Below are 17,946 nucleotides of genomic sequence, written 5' to 3'. Positions count from 1 at the left end.
ACATGTGGCAAAGGTTGTCAGCTTCAAGTTGTAAAATTCCTAGAAATTTGGGGGGGGGGGGCAGAATTTGTGGAGGGTGAGGTTTAGGAAGGGGAGGGCTTCAGTGGGGCAAAATGCCATAGAGTCCACAAGCAGCCATTTCCCCCCCAGGGGAACTGATCTCTGCAGTCTAGAGATCAGCTGAAATCCTGGGGAATCTTCAGCCACCCTTTGAGTGGTTGGCAACCCTACTTATGGCCCAGGGCTTTTTTTTTTTTTGAGCAGGAATGCACAGGAGCGCAGTTCTGGCGGCTTAGCATCAGGGGGTGTGGCCTTGTATGCAAATGAATTCCTGCTGGGCGTTTTCTACAAAAACGCCCTGTGTGAAACAATGTTGATGTCAGGGGTGTGGCCTAATATGCAAATTTGTTCCTGCTGGGCTTTTTCTACAAAAGAAGCCCTGTTACGGTCCAACATAAAACAACCATGCTCTCCCTCTAGAAACTAACTGCAGTATCAAGTGGCAGCTGGTATGTGTGAATGTGTCTCCATGGTGCCTCAAAACACCCCAGTGGAAGTTCAAAGTGGCTGAGAGTCATCAGTTGTTGCAGGAGACAGCCCTGTGTCAACCATCCCTTCCTGTTCTGAATTCTGTTCCCATCAAGACCCCTTTTGATTATTTCAGTGGATTTTAGGTAGCTGTTGAAGGAGCATTGAGCCTCATAAGCTTACCCTCTGGAAATCGTGTTGGTCTTCAAGGTGCTACTGGACTCAAATCTAGGTTTTATGTAATTCCCATGTTTGAACCATAGCAGGACATAGCCATGAAGCTCTGCACTCATTTTGATAAAGCATGAATGTCTTCAGGGAAAGGGCAAAGGGGCATTTGGCCCCTGAAATTCAAAATTTACTCGTTTTTTTTTTTAACATAGGGGCTCTTTAGCTTGGAGAAACATCGACTCAGGGGTGACATGATAGAGGTTTACAAAATTACGCATAGGATGGAGAAGGTAAAGAAGTACTTTTCTCCTTTTCTCATAACACAAGAACTCGTGGGCACTCAATGAAATTGCTGAGCAGTTGGGTTAGAATGAATAAAGGGAAGTACTTCTTCACTCAAAGGGTGATTAACACATGGAATTCACTGCCACAGGAGGTGGTGGTGGCTACAAGCATAGCCAGCTTCAAGAGGGGATTGGATAAACGTATGGAGCAGAGGTCCATCAGTGGCTATTAGCCGCATCATATTGTTGGAACTCTCTGTCTGGGGCAAGTGATGCTCTGTATTCTTGGTGCTTGGGAGGGGCAACAGTGTGAGGACTTCTAGTGTCCTGGCCCCACTGATGGACTTCCTGATGGCACCTGGGTTTTTTGGCCACTCTGTGACACAGAGTATTGGTCTGGATGGGCCATTGGCCTGATCCAACATGGCTTCTCTTATGTTCTTATAGACTTGACCAAGACACACTTCTACCTAGTCAGCAAGAGGTCTACAGTGATCTTCCCCTACTTATTTCTGTAGATGTCAAAGGAGTTCTGCCACTTTCAACTGTGGTGGTTTGTAAATAAGAATGTTATTATGGTATGGAAGTGTGTTTGTGTACGATAAACATTTAACCAAATATGGCAGGAGTGGGTTCTATCCAAAATGGCTCAGAATTAAATGCAAAGACTGATTAAAATAACGAACACAACAGAGAAAGTCCACAATTTAGAACATCCTAATGGATACTAGCATTATACATTATACAGAAGGCAGTGAAGACTGGTGCTCTCCCTTGGATCTTAATTTGAGATTTTTTAAAAAATGTTTTTTTTTAAACCTCAGTAGCTTACATTACAAAGACATTTCTGCAGGACAGAAGGCTGAAGAGAGAGAGAGAGAGAGAGAGACTGTGTGTACATGTACATTTTCCCACGATCCAAGCATACGTCTAATTTTGTAGCTATTTTTCTAGACGCACAAATGCCTCTCTGTGGAAGATATGCTAGAGCGTTGTTTATAAATCCATCTATAAGGTTATGAAGAACTTTCTCTGTCAGTAATTAAGGGGTGGGGTCAATAAATGCGACATTCTCCAATCTTTAGAAAGGCCATCTCCTTCAGCTGTTCCTCTCCATTTGCTTATTCCTGTAGCAGAGTTTCTCTCCAGTTAAAGCCACCAGTAGGTCCATGGGTGAGAGGGAGGATGGGTGGATCGGTGAGCTGCCACAGACCCGTGTCTCCAATTTCTTCACAGCAACAAAACCCCAAGTATGGAATCTGCAATTGATGAGAAAGGAGAACATCAGAAATGCCCTGCTGGATCAGACCAGTGGCTCATTTAGTCCAACAACCTGGTTCATATAGTGGGCAACCAGTTCCTCTGCAGGTCCAACAAGGCATAGAGGCCACAACTTTCCCCTAATGTGGTCTCCTGACACTGGTATTCACTGGTATCCACATTACTACTTCTGAATGTGGAGCTGACTAAAATAGCTTCCAAAAACAAAAATCATGTTTCAGGTTCTCAAGAATTCTTCATCACAGTGTTTTGTTTTGTTTTTAAAAAGGTACACAGAGAGCAAATAAGTTGTCTTAGGTCACCATGGCACCTAAGTCTTCATAATACACCAGAGATCCCCACCATAAGAACATAGCATAAGAACATAAAAGAAGCCATGTTGGATCAGGCCAATGACCCCTCCAGTCCAACACTCCGTGTCACACAGTGGCCAAAACCCAAGTGCCATCAGGAGGTCCACTGGTGGGGCCAAAACTCTAGAAGCCCTCCCACTATTGCCCTCTGCCCCAAGCACCAAGAATGTAGAGCATTACTGACCCAAGCAGAGTGTTCCGTCAATACCTTTTGTGGCTAATTGCCAAAGATGAACCTCTGCTCCATTGTTTACCCAGTGCCCTCTTGAAACTATCTATGCTTGTAGTCACCACCACTTCCTGTGGCAGTAGAAACCTGTCAAACCTGTGGACACTTTTGGAATTTTGAGAACAAATAGTGAACACTTCAACAAAACAGCTGCCAAAGAGGGAACAACTAATTGCAAATGGCTGAAATGGAAGCTTGGTTCATTCACAAAGCATTGGGAAGTTCTACAAAATGTTAGACAGTTCCAAGCCAAGTTTTTCCCTTTGATGGAGACAGAGGTTTCCAAATGTTATCTGCAGGTTATTCCTTCAAGGATGTGAAGGGAAGTTTGGACTGGCTCTTTGCTTTGGAGAGGTTAATTAAATGCATTGTAGCAGCAAAAAAGAGCTTACGAAAGAAGTAATGCCAAGGATGTGGCATTGTATATGGAAGGGTGAGGCGGGACTTATACCTTCCCCTGGTGGGAAAATCCTGGAGGAGAAAGGTCTAATTCCTCTCCCCTGGTGTCCCAATTCAAACCTCTCCTCCCTTCCAGGCTGCTCTCTCTATCATTAAAAAAGTACATAGGGAGGTAATGAGAATGGCAAAATTAACAGCACTGAAGCATAATAAACAGGTCACTTTCTGGAACACTAGTTGTCAATGACTGCTGTGCTGAATAGAAAAATAGCTGAAGTGTATATGAGTCATATCAGAATGTAAGAGAGTGTGCTGTGTATATAGTACTCATAAAAGTTATGTTTAATCTACTGAATGTGCTCAAAGTGTGTTGAACTGTATTGTGGCATTGTATTTTTTAATTTTCTAAATTGAAAAAAATACATTGGGAGATTGAATGACAGTCCCCCTCCATAATTAAATTAGCAGTCTTTGCCACCTCTTGTGGCACATAATTCCACCCTAGGCATGAAGAACAAACTTCATTTTGGTTTGTTCCAAAATGATCGCCTATCAGTTTCACTGACTGACCTCAAATTCTAGCATTTTGAGATACAGGGGGAAGGAAGGGGGAAAAAAGTGGGTACACTTTTATCTTTTCAGTTCTTCATATGATTTATAATATCTAGTTATAGAGTTCATGCTTTTAAAAAACCCAAACAAAACAGAACTACCAAATTAGTAACTGTTTAAAATCTAAATGCAGCTGTGATGTTTTGCTCTTTAGGTATAACTGGGCAGTCCCATGTTCTCCGCTCCCAAAAGTGACCTAGAAGATAATCCTTTTAAAGTGATCTCCTCTCACATGATTCTGAAACCTTCTGAAACTCAGAACAATGGGCTACAATAATGATGCACTAGTGACAAAGCATGTTCTGGACTGCAAGGAGATTTTCACAAACACCCCCTTACCAATAAGAAGCGTTATATTGATGATGAAAGTTAATTACCTTTCTGACCATCTGTACAAAGTCCTTGGAATTCTGCGGAGATAGCCCTTGTAGCTGGCAAGTGCAAGCCTCAAGAGAGGAGGCATGAGCCACTATCAAAATGTTATTTCCTGTACAAAGAGACAGACAATCACAGATTGGTTCCTGGGAAACGATATGGGGCAGATCAGAAGCCTTTAAAAATGGAAAGCAGCCTTAGGAGGCTGCAATTTGGAATGGAGGTGCAGTGTGTGTGTGGGGAAGGAGTGTTCTATCCTTTCCCCACAGTTTGTTTTCCTGCTCTGAATCAGCCCCTTCCTCCATTCAGAACATCAGCTTCTGCTTTTCACTGGAAACAAGTTTAGCCAGGTTTGAACCGGGTTTGATTCCCCACTCCTCCACTTACAGCCGCTGGAATGGCCTTGGGGTAGCCATAGCTATTGCAGGAGTTGTCCTTGAAAGGGCAGCTGCTGTGAGAGCCCACTCAGCCCCACCCAGAGTCTCTGATTCAGAGAGAAGGGTGGGGTATAAATCTGCAGTCGTCTTCTTCTAAACAAATCTCTGGACTTCTTGCCATGCATTCGTGCATCATGAGTCATTTGCGGCATCTATTGGGAAGGAACCAAGTGGCCTAAATGCCCATACTTAGCCTGATCTTGACGAAGTTGGGAAACTAAACGATCAGTACTTGGCTGGGAGACTACCAAGTAACATGGGGCAAACCATCTCTGCTCGCCTCTTGCCTTGAAAACCCTGTGAGGTGGAACTTCATGAGGTCAACATGAGTCAGCTGCAACTCAATAGCATATGTTACTTATTGAAAAGGAAATGGGTTCTCTCCATGCAGTCATTTTCAGGCTGATGAAAGTTGGGTTTACCTCCTGTTCTGGAGGTAAATGCTAAACTTCTTTTTGAGCCCACGGGCACCTTTGGAATTCTGACACAGGGGTGGTGGGCGCAACCACAAAATGACCACTGCGTTAGATAAAATGGTTGTTGGAGGGGGCAGAGCCAACCACAAAATGTCAGGGATCAAGGTTATATATAATTCTAATAGGAACTCTTCAATATTTCGGACAGAAGCTTTGTTTAACAGGATGCCTCTTAATCTACACAGCCAGTCAGAAACTCTACTGGGCAAAAGCCCCACCCACTTTCTAAAAGCACTTGGTGGGCACCAGGAAAGGTATTTGCAGGCACCACGGTGGACCCCCTATGCTAGAGACTAAAGACAATGAGACAGGCATGCTCTTTGCCAGGTGGCTTCACAAATACTTCGGGGTGGTCTTTTTCCACGACTATGTCACTGCACTTTGGGGGGAATGCTTTCTGCAGCTCAATAGCATTGCCCTGCCCCCCTTTATCTCCCTTAAATCTGTAGACAGCAGACAGACTGATCCTGAACCCCAATTCCTTGCAAAGTGTGACCATACTTGCCTTTTGCTTTACATTCACTTAGGATCTCTTTCGTCACTTGGTAGCTTCTGCTGATGTATGTCTCATATGACTCTGAAACGACTAATTTGCTCACAGGTATATGAGGTCTGTAGAGATTAAAAATAATAATAACCCAATTTAGATGCCCCTGAAGAGAAACACTGCACAGCTAAAAATGGGGGAGAGGTGGAAGAGGGATGAAGCTGATCCAATATGGTGGAGCGGTTAGTTACAGTGTTGGGCGTTGCAAACCTGGGTCCAAACTCCCACTTGCTGTGATCACATCTAAATTAGATTACTGTAATGCACTCAGTGAATCTGAAAATGGTCCAGCTGGCCCAAAATGTAATCTGCACTGATCACTCATCGGTTTCTGGGAATAATTCAGAGTGCTGGCTTGTCTTCTCAAGGACCTTAAGGGCTTGGCTCCAGAGTACTTGAAAAACTGTCTCCTCCCATGCTATCCAGTCCACCAGTTAAGATCTGCCTCTCAAGCCCTGCTCTCTGTGCCTCCACCTTCAGAGGTGAGGCAGGTGGCACCTAGAGACAGGGTCTTTTCTGTGGTAGCCCCTCACACCCCCCTTGGAGCTTGCCTGGTACCTCCTTTCCTGCCTTTTAGGTGCCAGGCCAAAACACATCTTTTCAACTGCTTTAAGTTAGAGGTGTTATTGGTTCAGCTTTCTTAATGGTCTAATGTTGTTGGAGGTCTTTTTTATGGATCATTTTGTGCTGCTGATGTCCCAAGGCTTGTTTTTAACAACTTGCTGTTTTCATGTTGCCGACTTCTTATTTTAATTGTCAGCCACCTCCAGCAGGAGTATGATGAGGCAAGCATAGAAAATCTCCTAAGCAAATGCACAAAGAGCACTGGATGAACACGGGCCAGTCATTCCCTCTCACAGCCTAACCCACCTCTGTGAATTAGGCAGATCATGAGAAGGTGGGCAGGCAGGGTTGCGTCAGTGCTTAGTTCTCATGGCCCTTTCTTACACACCCAGGAAACACTTTGGGGTCAGGCAGCCATTTTTCTCCAGGCCGGTTCGGCAGGGGATCCTGGAAGTTTTTGCCATCTTCTCATGGGCATGGAGCAGGGGTCACTGGAGGTGTATGTGCATGTGGGGGGGGGGAGGTATTTGTGAAGTTTCTGCATTGAGCAGGGGGTTGGACTAGATGACCTGGAGGTCCCTTCCAACTCTATGATTCTAGGGTGGTTGTTAGGATTAAAAACAGAAACACAGAATCAAGTACGCTGCCTTAAGTTTCTTGAAAGAAGCTTCTATCTGATTGTTTTTGAAGACATGTAACCATGCCCTTCTCAACCCAAACCTGAAGACCTTGGCAGCCACGCCCTTCTCAACCCATGCATTTGTATGCCTGATACTGTTGTTGAACTGGCAGGTTCCCAAAAAAAACCACTGTGGTACAGCGGTTAGAGTGTCAGATAAGGGCTAGGGAGACCCACATTCAAATTCCTACTCGCCATAAAATTCAGTCAATGGCCAATATTCTCTCTCAGCCTAATCCATTTTAAAGCATTGTTTTGAAGATATAATGGTGGAGGGGAGAATCATGCTTTAAGCTGATCCTGCATCAAGCAGAGAGTTGGACTTGATGGCCTGTATGGCCCTTTCTAATTCTGTGATTCTACACTGACCTCCCTTGAGAAAGAGTGGAAGAAAACAAGCACTAAAAAGAACAATAGTTTCCGTGGTGGGAGGTGGGACATGCACAGGAAAACCACCTCCCTTCATTGTGCTGTCACCAGACCTCTCAATAAGAAATGAACAATATAGCCCAGACTCCCTACCTATATGTTGTATCAACACTCAAACTGGCTGCAGCTAAATCCACAGGAAGAATCCATGCAGGGAGAGAATTCCCGGAGACCCACTTCGTCCACTCAAATAAGCCTGGCTCTACTCGAATCTTCAGGTTATTTTCCTGTTGCAAGCCTGGAAGTTGAGAGAGAGAACAGAATAAGAAACTGGAAATGTTTTTAACTATTATTGCAAGCTGCCTTGAACCATGAGGAGAGGTGGGATATAAACAATCAAATAAATAATACTGCTGCTACAGAAGGGAAGGTGGCTGGGTAGAGGCCTGTCTTGTCAGATCTCAGAAGCTAAGCGAGATTGGTACTTCAATGGGAGACACCCCAAGGAAGACTCTGCAGAGGAAAGCAATGGCAAAGAAGAAAAAAAAAAGAAGACTGCAGATTTATACCCCACCGTTCTCTCTGAATCAGAGACAGAGTGGCTTACAATCTCCTATATCTTCTCCCCCCACAACAGACACCCTGTGAGGTGGGTGGGGCTGAGAGGGCTCTCACAGCAGCTGCCCTTTAAAAGACAACTCCTTATATAGCTATGGCTGAACCAAGGCCATTCCAGCAGCTGTAAGTGGAGGAGTGGGGAATCAAACCCAGTTCTCCCAGATAAGAGTCCGCACACTTAACCACTACACCAAACATGTCTGCTTCTCTGTTGCCTTGAAAGCCTCTTGTTTGGGTGGCCATAAATTGGCTGTAACTTGACAGTCCTTTACAAACAACACATTCTTGTACCAGTAGATTATTATTATTAATATTTAGCATCAATATATTAGTTTAAAAACCAGCATAAAATGGGAAAATCAAAACAGAGAATCTGATACACATGGAAGGCAAATTACTTATTCCAGTAAGTTAAATTCCACAGAACTGTTACACTCGCAGAGGTACTTTCTTCCAGTAGAAACAGCCTTCTCTTTAGGCAAGACATGAGCATCTTGCATCAGGAAACAGCTCCTTCTCCTGGAGGAAAGCGTCTCTGTTAACTCAACACATTTCCAGGATCATCTTACTTAGTGAGTAGATCCTGATGCACTTGAGGGGAATATGAAAGATATGATTGCACGCGTCAGCTGCTAGTAGCTCTTTTGGGAAGTGAGTTTATGGAAGTTACTTCACATTTCCCTGAAGAAGTGCAAATAGCTTAAAATGCATTGGGATCTGCATGTTTGAGTAAGTGCCTTGCCTCTGCTGGATTCTTGGTTTCTTAGGGTTGTTACTGCCAGATTGCAGAAGCAGGCAATTCTTCCCTTACTTACCAGCCAGTCCTTGCAGCTGTGATAGAAGAACTTTACAGATAAGCGGATGGAGGCTTCAAACAATGGAAATGGTGCAAACTAAAGACGCAGTAAAGACTCCACTCCCCAGACTTTCCCAGAAACACAGGCTAAATCAAAGGTTCCATCCCTTTTGTTATCTTCCTACCTTTCAAGATATAGTGTGCAGTCTGGACGCAGCGCAGGGAGGGCGAACAGTAGATGTGGTGTATGATGGTGTTGCTCTCGAGTAAGGCTTCCCCTGCGAGACACACAATTTGATGAGATCAGCATAATGTTATAGCAAGAAAGAGGGGCATGACAGAAGCACACACACACTGAAAGGCTCTATAACCCCATGAATTGTTTCTACAACACAGATGTTGGTGTTAGAACACAAGCACAAGTTGGGTGGTTGGGGAAAGGGGTGCCTTGAGATCCAAGGACAGACATCCAAATAATAATTACACAATTCAGTTTTGCATAGTTTGCCTTGATGGTTGGGAGTCTTTCTGACCTTCTGAGGTAGGCCATTACACAAGGTGGGGGCCACAATCGAGAAGGCACCTGTACAGGTAATTGTTGATCTTGCCCATTTGCAGGTTGACACCTGCAGAAGACCCTGCTGCTAAGAGCAAAGCTGTCATGGCAAAGCATAGGGGGCAAGGTGGTCTTGCAGATATGAGGGTCTAAGGCTGTGAAGCACTTTGTATGTGATAACTAATATGTTAAATCAAGCCTTTGCTTAAAATAAGCAAAGCTTTTGCCAGTGTCACCTATAATGCTTCAAGGCAGGGGGCTGGAGGAGACTAAGATGATCCCTTTGGAAAACTCCAGGCTTTGATTTTTATGTTCTTCATAAGAAGAGCCCTGCTGGAGCCCATCTAGTCCAGCCTCTTGTCTCACACAGTGACCAACCAGTTCCTCTGGAGGGCCAACAACAGGGCATAAAGGCCAAGCCCTGCATAAGAAGAGCCCCACTGGGTCAGACCAATAGTCCATCTAGTCCAGCTTCCTGTCTCACACAGTGACCAACCAGTTCCTCTGGAGGGCCAACAACAGGGCATAGAGGCCAAGCCCTGCATAAGAAGAGCCCCACTGGGTCAGACCAATAGTCCATCTAGTCCAGCTTCCTGTCTCATACAGTGACCAACCAGTTCCTCTGGAGGGACAACAACAGGGCATAGAAGCCAAGGTGTTCCCTGATGTTGCCTCCTGACTTTGGGATTCAGAGGATGACTGCCTCTGAATGTGGAGGTTCCCCTCAGTTATCATGGCTAATGGGCTTTGATAGACATCCTCCATGAATCTCTCTCAGCCCCTTTTAAAGCTGTTTATTCTTGAAGCCATCACTACATACTCTGGCAGTGAATTCCACACTTTAATCACTTCCTGTGTAAAACAGTATCTCCTGTTGTCTGTCCCGAACCTACTGCCCATCAGCTTTATTGGCTGCCCTTGAGTTCCAGTATTTTGGGAGAGGGAGAAAAAGTTCTCTTTGTCAGCTTTCTCTACTACATGCATAATTTTATAAACTTCTATCATGTCCCTCCTTAGTCGTCTTTTCGTCGTCATGCAGTCCAAAAACTGGTTTTCAGACAACCATCACATCCTGTCATTGCGGTCCTAAGGATTCTGCCATCTCTGCCTTCAGCTACAAGTATTCCTACAGTCAGTTCACTGAATGAAGGATGCACGAGCCCATAGACTGGACAACCAAAGCTTTCACTGCTTAGTCAGCACGGCAATTTTTATTGGTGAAGAAAAATGCTGTTAGTGGGTTTGCAGAGTTAATTGATTTGTCCTCATTTTTAGCCTGCCTTTCCATCTAAAAGAGTAATCAATTAAGAATGCTATTAAAAGCAAATAAATAGTACACTGAAGAAGATTTAAAGTTAGTTTGGCTTTATTGATTGCAGCAAACTGTTGTATGGCTGCAAACTGGAGGAAGACAAACCTATCTCAGCACTACTTTGGAGACAACATTAAGTGGTATTCTTAGGTTGATCTTTATTTATTTATTTATTTTATTTATTACTTTACATTTATATCCCGCCCTCTCCGCAAGCGGACTCAGGGCGGCTTACAATATCATAAAAACAATCAATTCCATAAAACATATAAAAACATAATTCACTTATCAATTTAAAACTATTTGCGCTGTCTCAATCCAGTCTGGCGGTATTGGGTTCTGACTATGATCACCAGCTTCTGTAGGATGTCCGGTGGCAGTCCGTTTTCAGTCAACCCGAAAGGCCTGTCTAAACAGTTCGGTCTTACAGGCCCTGCGGAACGCCGACAGATCCCGCAGGGCCCTTATAGCTTCTGGGAGGGTGTTCCAAAGTTCTGGTGCTGCCACCGAGAAAGCCCTAGATCTTGTTGCACATAGCCTGGCTTCTTTTGGGCCAGGGGCAGACAGCAGATTTTTTGTCCCTGATCGCAGTGCTCTCTGGGGGATATATGGGGAAAGTCTGGAAAGGAAGGCAGCAAGCAAGCAAGCAAGCAAGAAAACTGGATATTTTCCTATATGTACTAGAATAGAAAAACAGCACAATGATGTTATATATAAAAGAATCCTTAAAGATACTAGGCTGTGGATCTCAAGGAACTGTTCTGCTAGCACAGAAGTTTTCCTTAGGGTAGAAGGAGCTAATCCTGACTCAAGAAGCTCTTCAAAGTGCCTTGTAGTGGGAAAAATCCATCTATTGGGGAAATTCCCCCACTGTCACTAAAATCACTAGAAAAAATGGCCAAAGTTAAGAAATCCTAAAGCAACTCTGCGGCCAGTAGCATTTGTAATGAAGGGAGTCAAGATTACATCCCATTGGTTGACATCAATGGCCAGATTACATCCCATAGGTTGACATCAATGACATCAATACCACTGACACTTGGACTGATGGTGGGAGTGCCTGGTGGTCGCAGAAGAAGGAAGACAGAAGAGAACCACCTTTTGCTGTCTCCTCCAGGAGACCTTACTTGAGATAAATGGGAGATTCTCTGGGGAAAATGGGAGATCACCTCTTTGGTGGGGCAATGATGGATAGTTGGGAGTGGGGAGCAGATGCAAAATGGGGCAAAGAGGAAGAGCCAGGGAGCTATGCTGAGGGCCCATGGATACCCTGCACCCAAGGGCCAACATACCCCTGCCTGATGAGATGAAAAGACTTTGTTAAATACATTTTTCTTTCAGGAATAAGTTTTCCCCAGACCATAAAAGACACAAGTGTAGAAAACAAAACCAGAAGTCCAGTGGCACCGGAAAGACTAACAGCATTTATTCCACCACAACCTTTCTCGAGTCTGAGCTCACTTTCTCAGATGCAACGAAAGGAAGGAGCAACCAGAAAAGGACTTTCAGAAATGCATCACAGAGTGCATGCATTCATGAGTGGCACTGATTCTTGGTCTGAGAATTGAAGTCTGTAAACGTGCAAGTGGTCAGATGCTGGAGGATGTGTCTTTCTGGGAAAGATGTGCTCACGATTCAGCAGGCAACTAACTGGTAGATGCCATTTAATAATGCAAAAGGCACTCATCTAGTCAGATGCTAAGAGGAGGTTATAGCTCTGTGTCAATTTACTCCTGATCAATAGCCATTTCCCATTTAAAACCAGGCCTTCACCACTGAAACCCCACCAGCCTTTTCAATATCTTACACACAACCATTTCAGTTCAGAAGCAAGCAATTTATCAAGATCCTCTTGGCAGTGAGGCAATGCTTGCTATCTACCTGTAGGTGGCAGTCATGACATATGAAAAAACTTTTAGCAAGCCCATGTGTCCTTTTCCTGAGGGTTTTCATAAAGATTTTTTTCTTTTAGCACACATGGCAATGCTTGCTTTGTTAACCTCTCAGCTGATCCATTTAGCAACAAGAATTATGGATATTGCTGGCTGCATTTCCTTCCACTTATTTTAGTTTAGGAGGCTACAGCAACCAAGTAGAACAATGGAGTAGACTGCAGGTTTCCCACCAGTTCCTAATTTTTTGTGCACTTGGTGAACTTTAAAAATTTGTTGTAGATGGGGGTTTTTTGTGAGGCATTTCTCATAAGACAGAAAAGAAACAGCCCAGTAAAAAGCCCTTAGGGATCCAGTGTGGGGTAACTGCTAGATTTAAGAACTCTTTAAATTCCCTGCACAATAAAGCTTACAAAAAATCATCATGGCTTCCCTAATTCACACATTTTGTACAGACCACGTCAGAACCAAGCATTTCATGATGTTTCTCAATGACTACAGTGTTCAAAATCTTTCCCTAGTGTCTTTGGTTTTCTGAAACTGTCTTGTGGCAGTAGTTAACATGGATTTGTGGTCAAATGTTTTTCACTTCTGAACTGGCATCACGTGTGCAAATAGAAATCGCATCTAACTCTTTGACTGCCTCCAAAACCATCCTGACACAGGAAATTAGGCAAGTGGCATGGCAGAAGGGTAGCAACTGACATTTGCTGAGTCCTGAAAGCCAAAATGACTATGCAGATTTTATGCAAATTGTTGTACTCTTAACATGCCGATAAAGCACATAGATTGGTGGCTCTCCAACATTTGGGGTTTGTTTCCTCCCTGGCTGTTGTGATTGTATAAATTAGCCTTTAAAGGAGATTTAAAGGTTTGGTTTTAGATGGTGGGCTGTATTTTTTTCTCTTTTTCTGTCTTATTTCCCACCCATTCCAGAACCACTGCAATTTTCCCAGGGAGTAAGTGATTTGGTCATTTCATGGTCCAGTTTCCATTGCAATCTGAGGTCTTGTGCAAGCTAACTAACATAACCATCTCTGGCTCATAACTTCAAGACTGGACCGATGCCACATGAGCCTGTCATTGAAAGACTTTTCAGATATATCAGCTGTTGTTGAATCAGTTGATCCACCTTCTCATAAGGACAATTCCACAATGTTGCTAGTTTAATTCAAAATGCTGATTTTAGCCTACAAAAGCCTAAATCCAATATCTTCTTCTTCTTCTTCTAAACAGCTTGCTCCTTAGGTATCTCAGAAGAGCTTCCTCGAATAGCTGAAGAGCATTTCTTGGATTGGATTCAGACTAAACAAGAAGTTTTCACAGATTTCCCTTTTATGCTGCAGCCCCCCTGCAATGTCATTTCTCAGGGTTTTCTCTCCCCCAGGAGTCACTTTGTGTGGAAATCAGTGGGCTGCAGTGGGAGGAATGAAGCAAGAAAGTTCCATTTCGCCATTAGACCACTTAGTCTGGCTGCAACCCTTTCTCTGGAATAGTAAGAAAAAGCCTTATATCTGTGTTTCTGGCAAAGTTCCTGATTTGAAGGAACAAGTTAGGGGCCTGTGAGGTACAGAGGTTAGAGTGTCTGACTAGGATCTGAGAGGACCGGGTTCGGATCCCCACTCTGCCATAGGAAGTGTTCTGAGCAACCTTTGGCCAGTCACTCTCAACTTTCAGCCTCATCCACCTCACAGGGCTATTGTGAGGATAAAGTGGAGGAGAGGGGAAGAAAGTTATAAATTTCTTTGGGTCCTCACTGAGGAAAAAAGTTTGGTATAACTATATAAACAAATCAAAATGATGGGAGGGGGGAATAATTTAACCTCCTCAAACGTCCTCTTCCAAAATTCTGGAAGCTCTCAGTGGTTTGAGCAGCTGAAGTCTTCTGTCTCCATTTATATTTTTAAATTGACTCTTAACTGTTGTTGCTCATTGCAAGCAATTGGATAAACAGTCAAGACTCATTTGTAGCGGCTTAGATGATGGGAATCTGTTTTCTGTTGCCCCCAGAAGGTCAGACTAAAACCAATAGGCTGGAATTAAATCAGAAGAGTTTTTGACTAAACATTAGGAAGAACTTCCTGACAGTTCCTCAGTGGAAAAGGCTTTCTTGGGAGGTGTTGGGTTCTCCTCCTTTTGAGGTTTTTAAAACAGAGGCTAGATGGCCATTTGACAACAATGCTGATTCTGTGAACTTAGGGGGGAGGCATGAACTTAAGGGGGAGGTATTTGTGTGTTTGCTGCCGCGCAGGGGGTTGGACTAGATGACCCTGGAGATCCCTTCCCACTGTGATTCTATGAATCCATCCACTGACTGAAGTGAATCCGCCACCTTGAGGGAAGCCAATCATGAGTACCGTCTGCTTTGACCTTAGTGGAAAGGGGTGGGAAGAAGAGCTTCCGCCCCTACAAAGGGAGACTTACCAACCAGCCTCGCTTGTGTGCATCCAAAAACGGTGATGGGGGCATCCTTTTCGTAATCCCTGAAACCACCACTTCGTTGAGGTAGGCTGTGAGGCATATTCAGGTTTGTGCGCACATACCTTCCTGTAGGGGGAGGCAGAGAGCAAGGAGTCTGAATCCAGGGATTCTTCCCCAAGAACTACACCATAGCACTTCCCTAAAGCAATGGCTAGGGATGACTGGTAAAATCTATGTATGCATGGATCACGAATACGAGAGGATCTTGTAGCAGGCTGTTCCAGAGGCACTTTTCTGCCTGGAACAGAAGTTTCACTTTGCAGTCACCAAACTTCTCTTCCTCTTGTAATGCCACTACTGAAAGAGCTCACTCAGTGTCAGATTCTCAGGCACACAGCACCCTGACAGCTTTGTTCAATGCATTATGTGTACTTGTCTACCCAAGAGATGACTGCCCATCAAGATCTTTCAGAAAGTGAAGAGTTCCAACAGTTTTCAAGAGAAAAACTGTCTCAACTTTGCCAGGGCCAGCCCTAGACTGTCTGGCACCCTTGGCAACACTAACTTCCGGCACCCCCCCTCTGCACTGATGATGTCACTGAGTCACATGGGGGGGGGCGCCAATTCGTCACCCCCAGAAGGTCGATTCCCTAGGCAATTGCCTAGTTTGCCTAGTGGCAGGGCCAGCTCTGAACGTTGCATTTCTCCTCCTCCTCCATTTAGCAAAATATCAGCTTCTGTTTGAAGCCACCGGAATTTTCTACTTCAATGACTGGATTTGCTACTCCATTCACTGATGTAAGCAAACTCACCTTTGGCATCGAAACACTGGGAGAGCCAGTATTTTCCAAACACAACATCCATCCTCTCTCCGTGGCGGCAAACAAAAAGGCATCTCTTTTGAGGCCCGGGTGGGTTAGCAATTCGTAAGGGCTGAGAATGAAAAGCAAAATTTGGGGTATGCCAAAAAAAACCCCCTCCTGCCTTTTGCCCCTTGTGGTCCAGGCTACCTGGAGCAGGTTTAGCCATCTTTACACCTTTGAGTCTACTTTACCTGCATACTCTGACAGAAGATAGTCAGTGGTCCTGTATCCCCTGGTCCTTGATCTTCCTGCAATCTTCGCTCCATTACTCCATCAGTGAACATGAGAAGGGACGGGGAAAAAGCGGCATTCAGAATTGAGTAGGACCTGTCAAAACAGAGACAGATGGTTCATGCACGCATTGGTTGGCACTTGGTGAGCGGTAGTTCTGTATGACCCAGGCTTCTTTGCAAATCATTGCATTTTGAAACGTGAGGAGATATAGATGGCCTGTTCACACATGCCTGTTATCACAACTGGTGAGTTGTGAACATGCCTGTGTGAACCACTGACAGCCAGTGTGGCATAATGGATGTAGTGTAGGAACTCGGTCCAGATAGATATGGATTCAAGTCTCTGGTCAGCCATGAAGTTCTCTAGTCAACCTTGGATATAGCTCTCTTTGTTTCTCAGGGTTGCTGGAGATAAAAATTGGACAGCTCCATTCTTGTACACCACCTGGAGCTCCATGGGCAAAAGGAAGAGGGTAAATGCGATGCATAACTCCCTTCTTCACTTCCTCATATGGATTTGGCATGTCCAGGATTATCATAATACTCACAAATGGCTCTGTCCGTGAGGGATACAATTGTGTGTTGCATTACACACATGAAGCTTCCTTATACTGAATCAGGCCCTTGGTCCATCAAGGCCAATATTGTTTTCTCAGCAGGCTTTTTTGGATATAAAAGGCCCAGCAGGAACTCATTTGCATATTAGGCCACACCCCCTAATGCCAAGTCAGCCAGAACTGCGTTCCTGTGCATTCCTGCTCAAAAAAAGCCCTGCTTCTCAGACTGGCTGCAGGCAAAGGTCTTTCACATCATCTCCTACTTCATTCTTTACGCTGAAGGTGTCAGAGATTGAACCTGTGACCTTCTGCATGCACGGGCCCTCTCCAAATTGTGCATTTGAAGGCTACAACGAATGCCTTGTTTTTCAGGTGGGCTTGCCCTTCAGAGCTGCTGTGTGCAATTGTGAGAGCAAAAGAGATCTGATGTGCCTGTGGGTTTCATTAGCCAGAAGAGAGGGGTGACATACCCGTGGAACACCCAAGTGCCGCACTCATCTGCTTTAGTGATGTAATTCTCAGGCAGCAGCCCAGAGCAGCCGGTGGCAAGAGAAGTACCATAAATCCAGCCTTCACTGGTGGTGATTTGCTCCACTGGAGACATGAAGATGAAATCCCCTGGAGTGAGTTCGAGTTCATCATCATTTTGTGGGGTGTATGGGTAGATCACCTGCAACGTCTGCAAGAGAAAGAAGGCAAGGGGAAAGCTTTCAGACAACATGCCCTGACAAATCCTTTTCTACATTTAGCTTTTTTATCAGTTCTTAGTTAAACAGTAAGCCCAATCTGAAATGACTACACTCAACAACTACCCACACTGAAACAACTACACTGTCTGTGGGTTTCCAAGATCAATTCAAGATGCACTCTAACTTATTAAGCCAAGAATAGACTGGGACTGAGACATCTCAGTGAATACTGCTTCCTTGAAGTTTCAAGAGCTACTGCTTCATTTCCCTCTCTTGTGGAGGCCACATGGGATCTCTGCAAGAAGCAGGGCCTTCTTGGTTGTTACCCCAGAGCTGGACAAATAAACCAAACCAACCAACCAACTGATATTAGCCCACAGTTTTCTTTCAATAGATCCGAAGCCCAACCTTACCTCGTGGTTAGCAAATCTAATATCTCGGGAGAATATTGTGGCCACCCAGTCACAGCCCAGCTTGACGTCTATGCTCTGAGCTAACTTTTCAAGGGTGGGCAAGTGGCTCGCTTGGAAGTGGTAGGCCAGTGTCACATGTAGCTGCTTCTTGTGGGGCTCTACATGTACATCTGCAAAGAGGGGAAATTCATGATTAACAGGAAGACATGGAAATGGAAACGAAAGAGTAAGGAAAATGCCCTGCTGTTGTCCTTGATGGTGGGGGCAAGACAGGGCTCTCAAGATGGTCTAA

The 17,946-nt window shown here is 44.6% G+C and overlaps 1 protein-coding gene across 1 annotated transcript in view; it reads right to left on the bottom strand.

The window, feature by feature from the left end:
- Positions 1-1,686: 1,686 nt before the first annotated feature.
- Positions 1,687-17,946, bottom strand: part of UBASH3B (ubiquitin associated and SH3 domain containing B) — a 99,651-nt gene continuing 83,391 nt past the window's right edge. The window contains exons 5-14 of the mRNA XM_060251467.1: positions 17,655-17,824; positions 17,023-17,231; positions 15,954-16,089; positions 15,712-15,832; positions 14,903-15,025; positions 8,904-8,996; positions 7,458-7,602; positions 5,651-5,757; positions 4,235-4,344; positions 1,687-2,242 (exon numbers count right to left, since the gene is read on the bottom strand). Coding sequence (XP_060107450.1) covers positions 2,105-2,242; positions 4,235-4,344; positions 5,651-5,757; positions 7,458-7,602; positions 8,904-8,996; positions 14,903-15,025; positions 15,712-15,832; positions 15,954-16,089; positions 17,023-17,231; positions 17,655-17,824 — 1,352 coding nt within the window. The 3' untranslated portion in view covers positions 1,687-2,104. The remainder of the gene's footprint in view (positions 2,243-4,234; positions 4,345-5,650; positions 5,758-7,457; positions 7,603-8,903; positions 8,997-14,902; positions 15,026-15,711; positions 15,833-15,953; positions 16,090-17,022; positions 17,232-17,654; positions 17,825-17,946) is intronic.

This window comes from Heteronotia binoei, chromosome 12, assembly GCF_032191835.1.
Source record: "Heteronotia binoei isolate CCM8104 ecotype False Entrance Well chromosome 12, APGP_CSIRO_Hbin_v1, whole genome shotgun sequence".
Lineage (NCBI taxonomy): Eukaryota > Metazoa > Chordata > Lepidosauria > Squamata > Gekkonidae > Heteronotia > Heteronotia binoei.
Note: the sequence above shows the minus strand (reverse complement) of the source record. Positions and strands in the feature narration are given on the sequence as shown.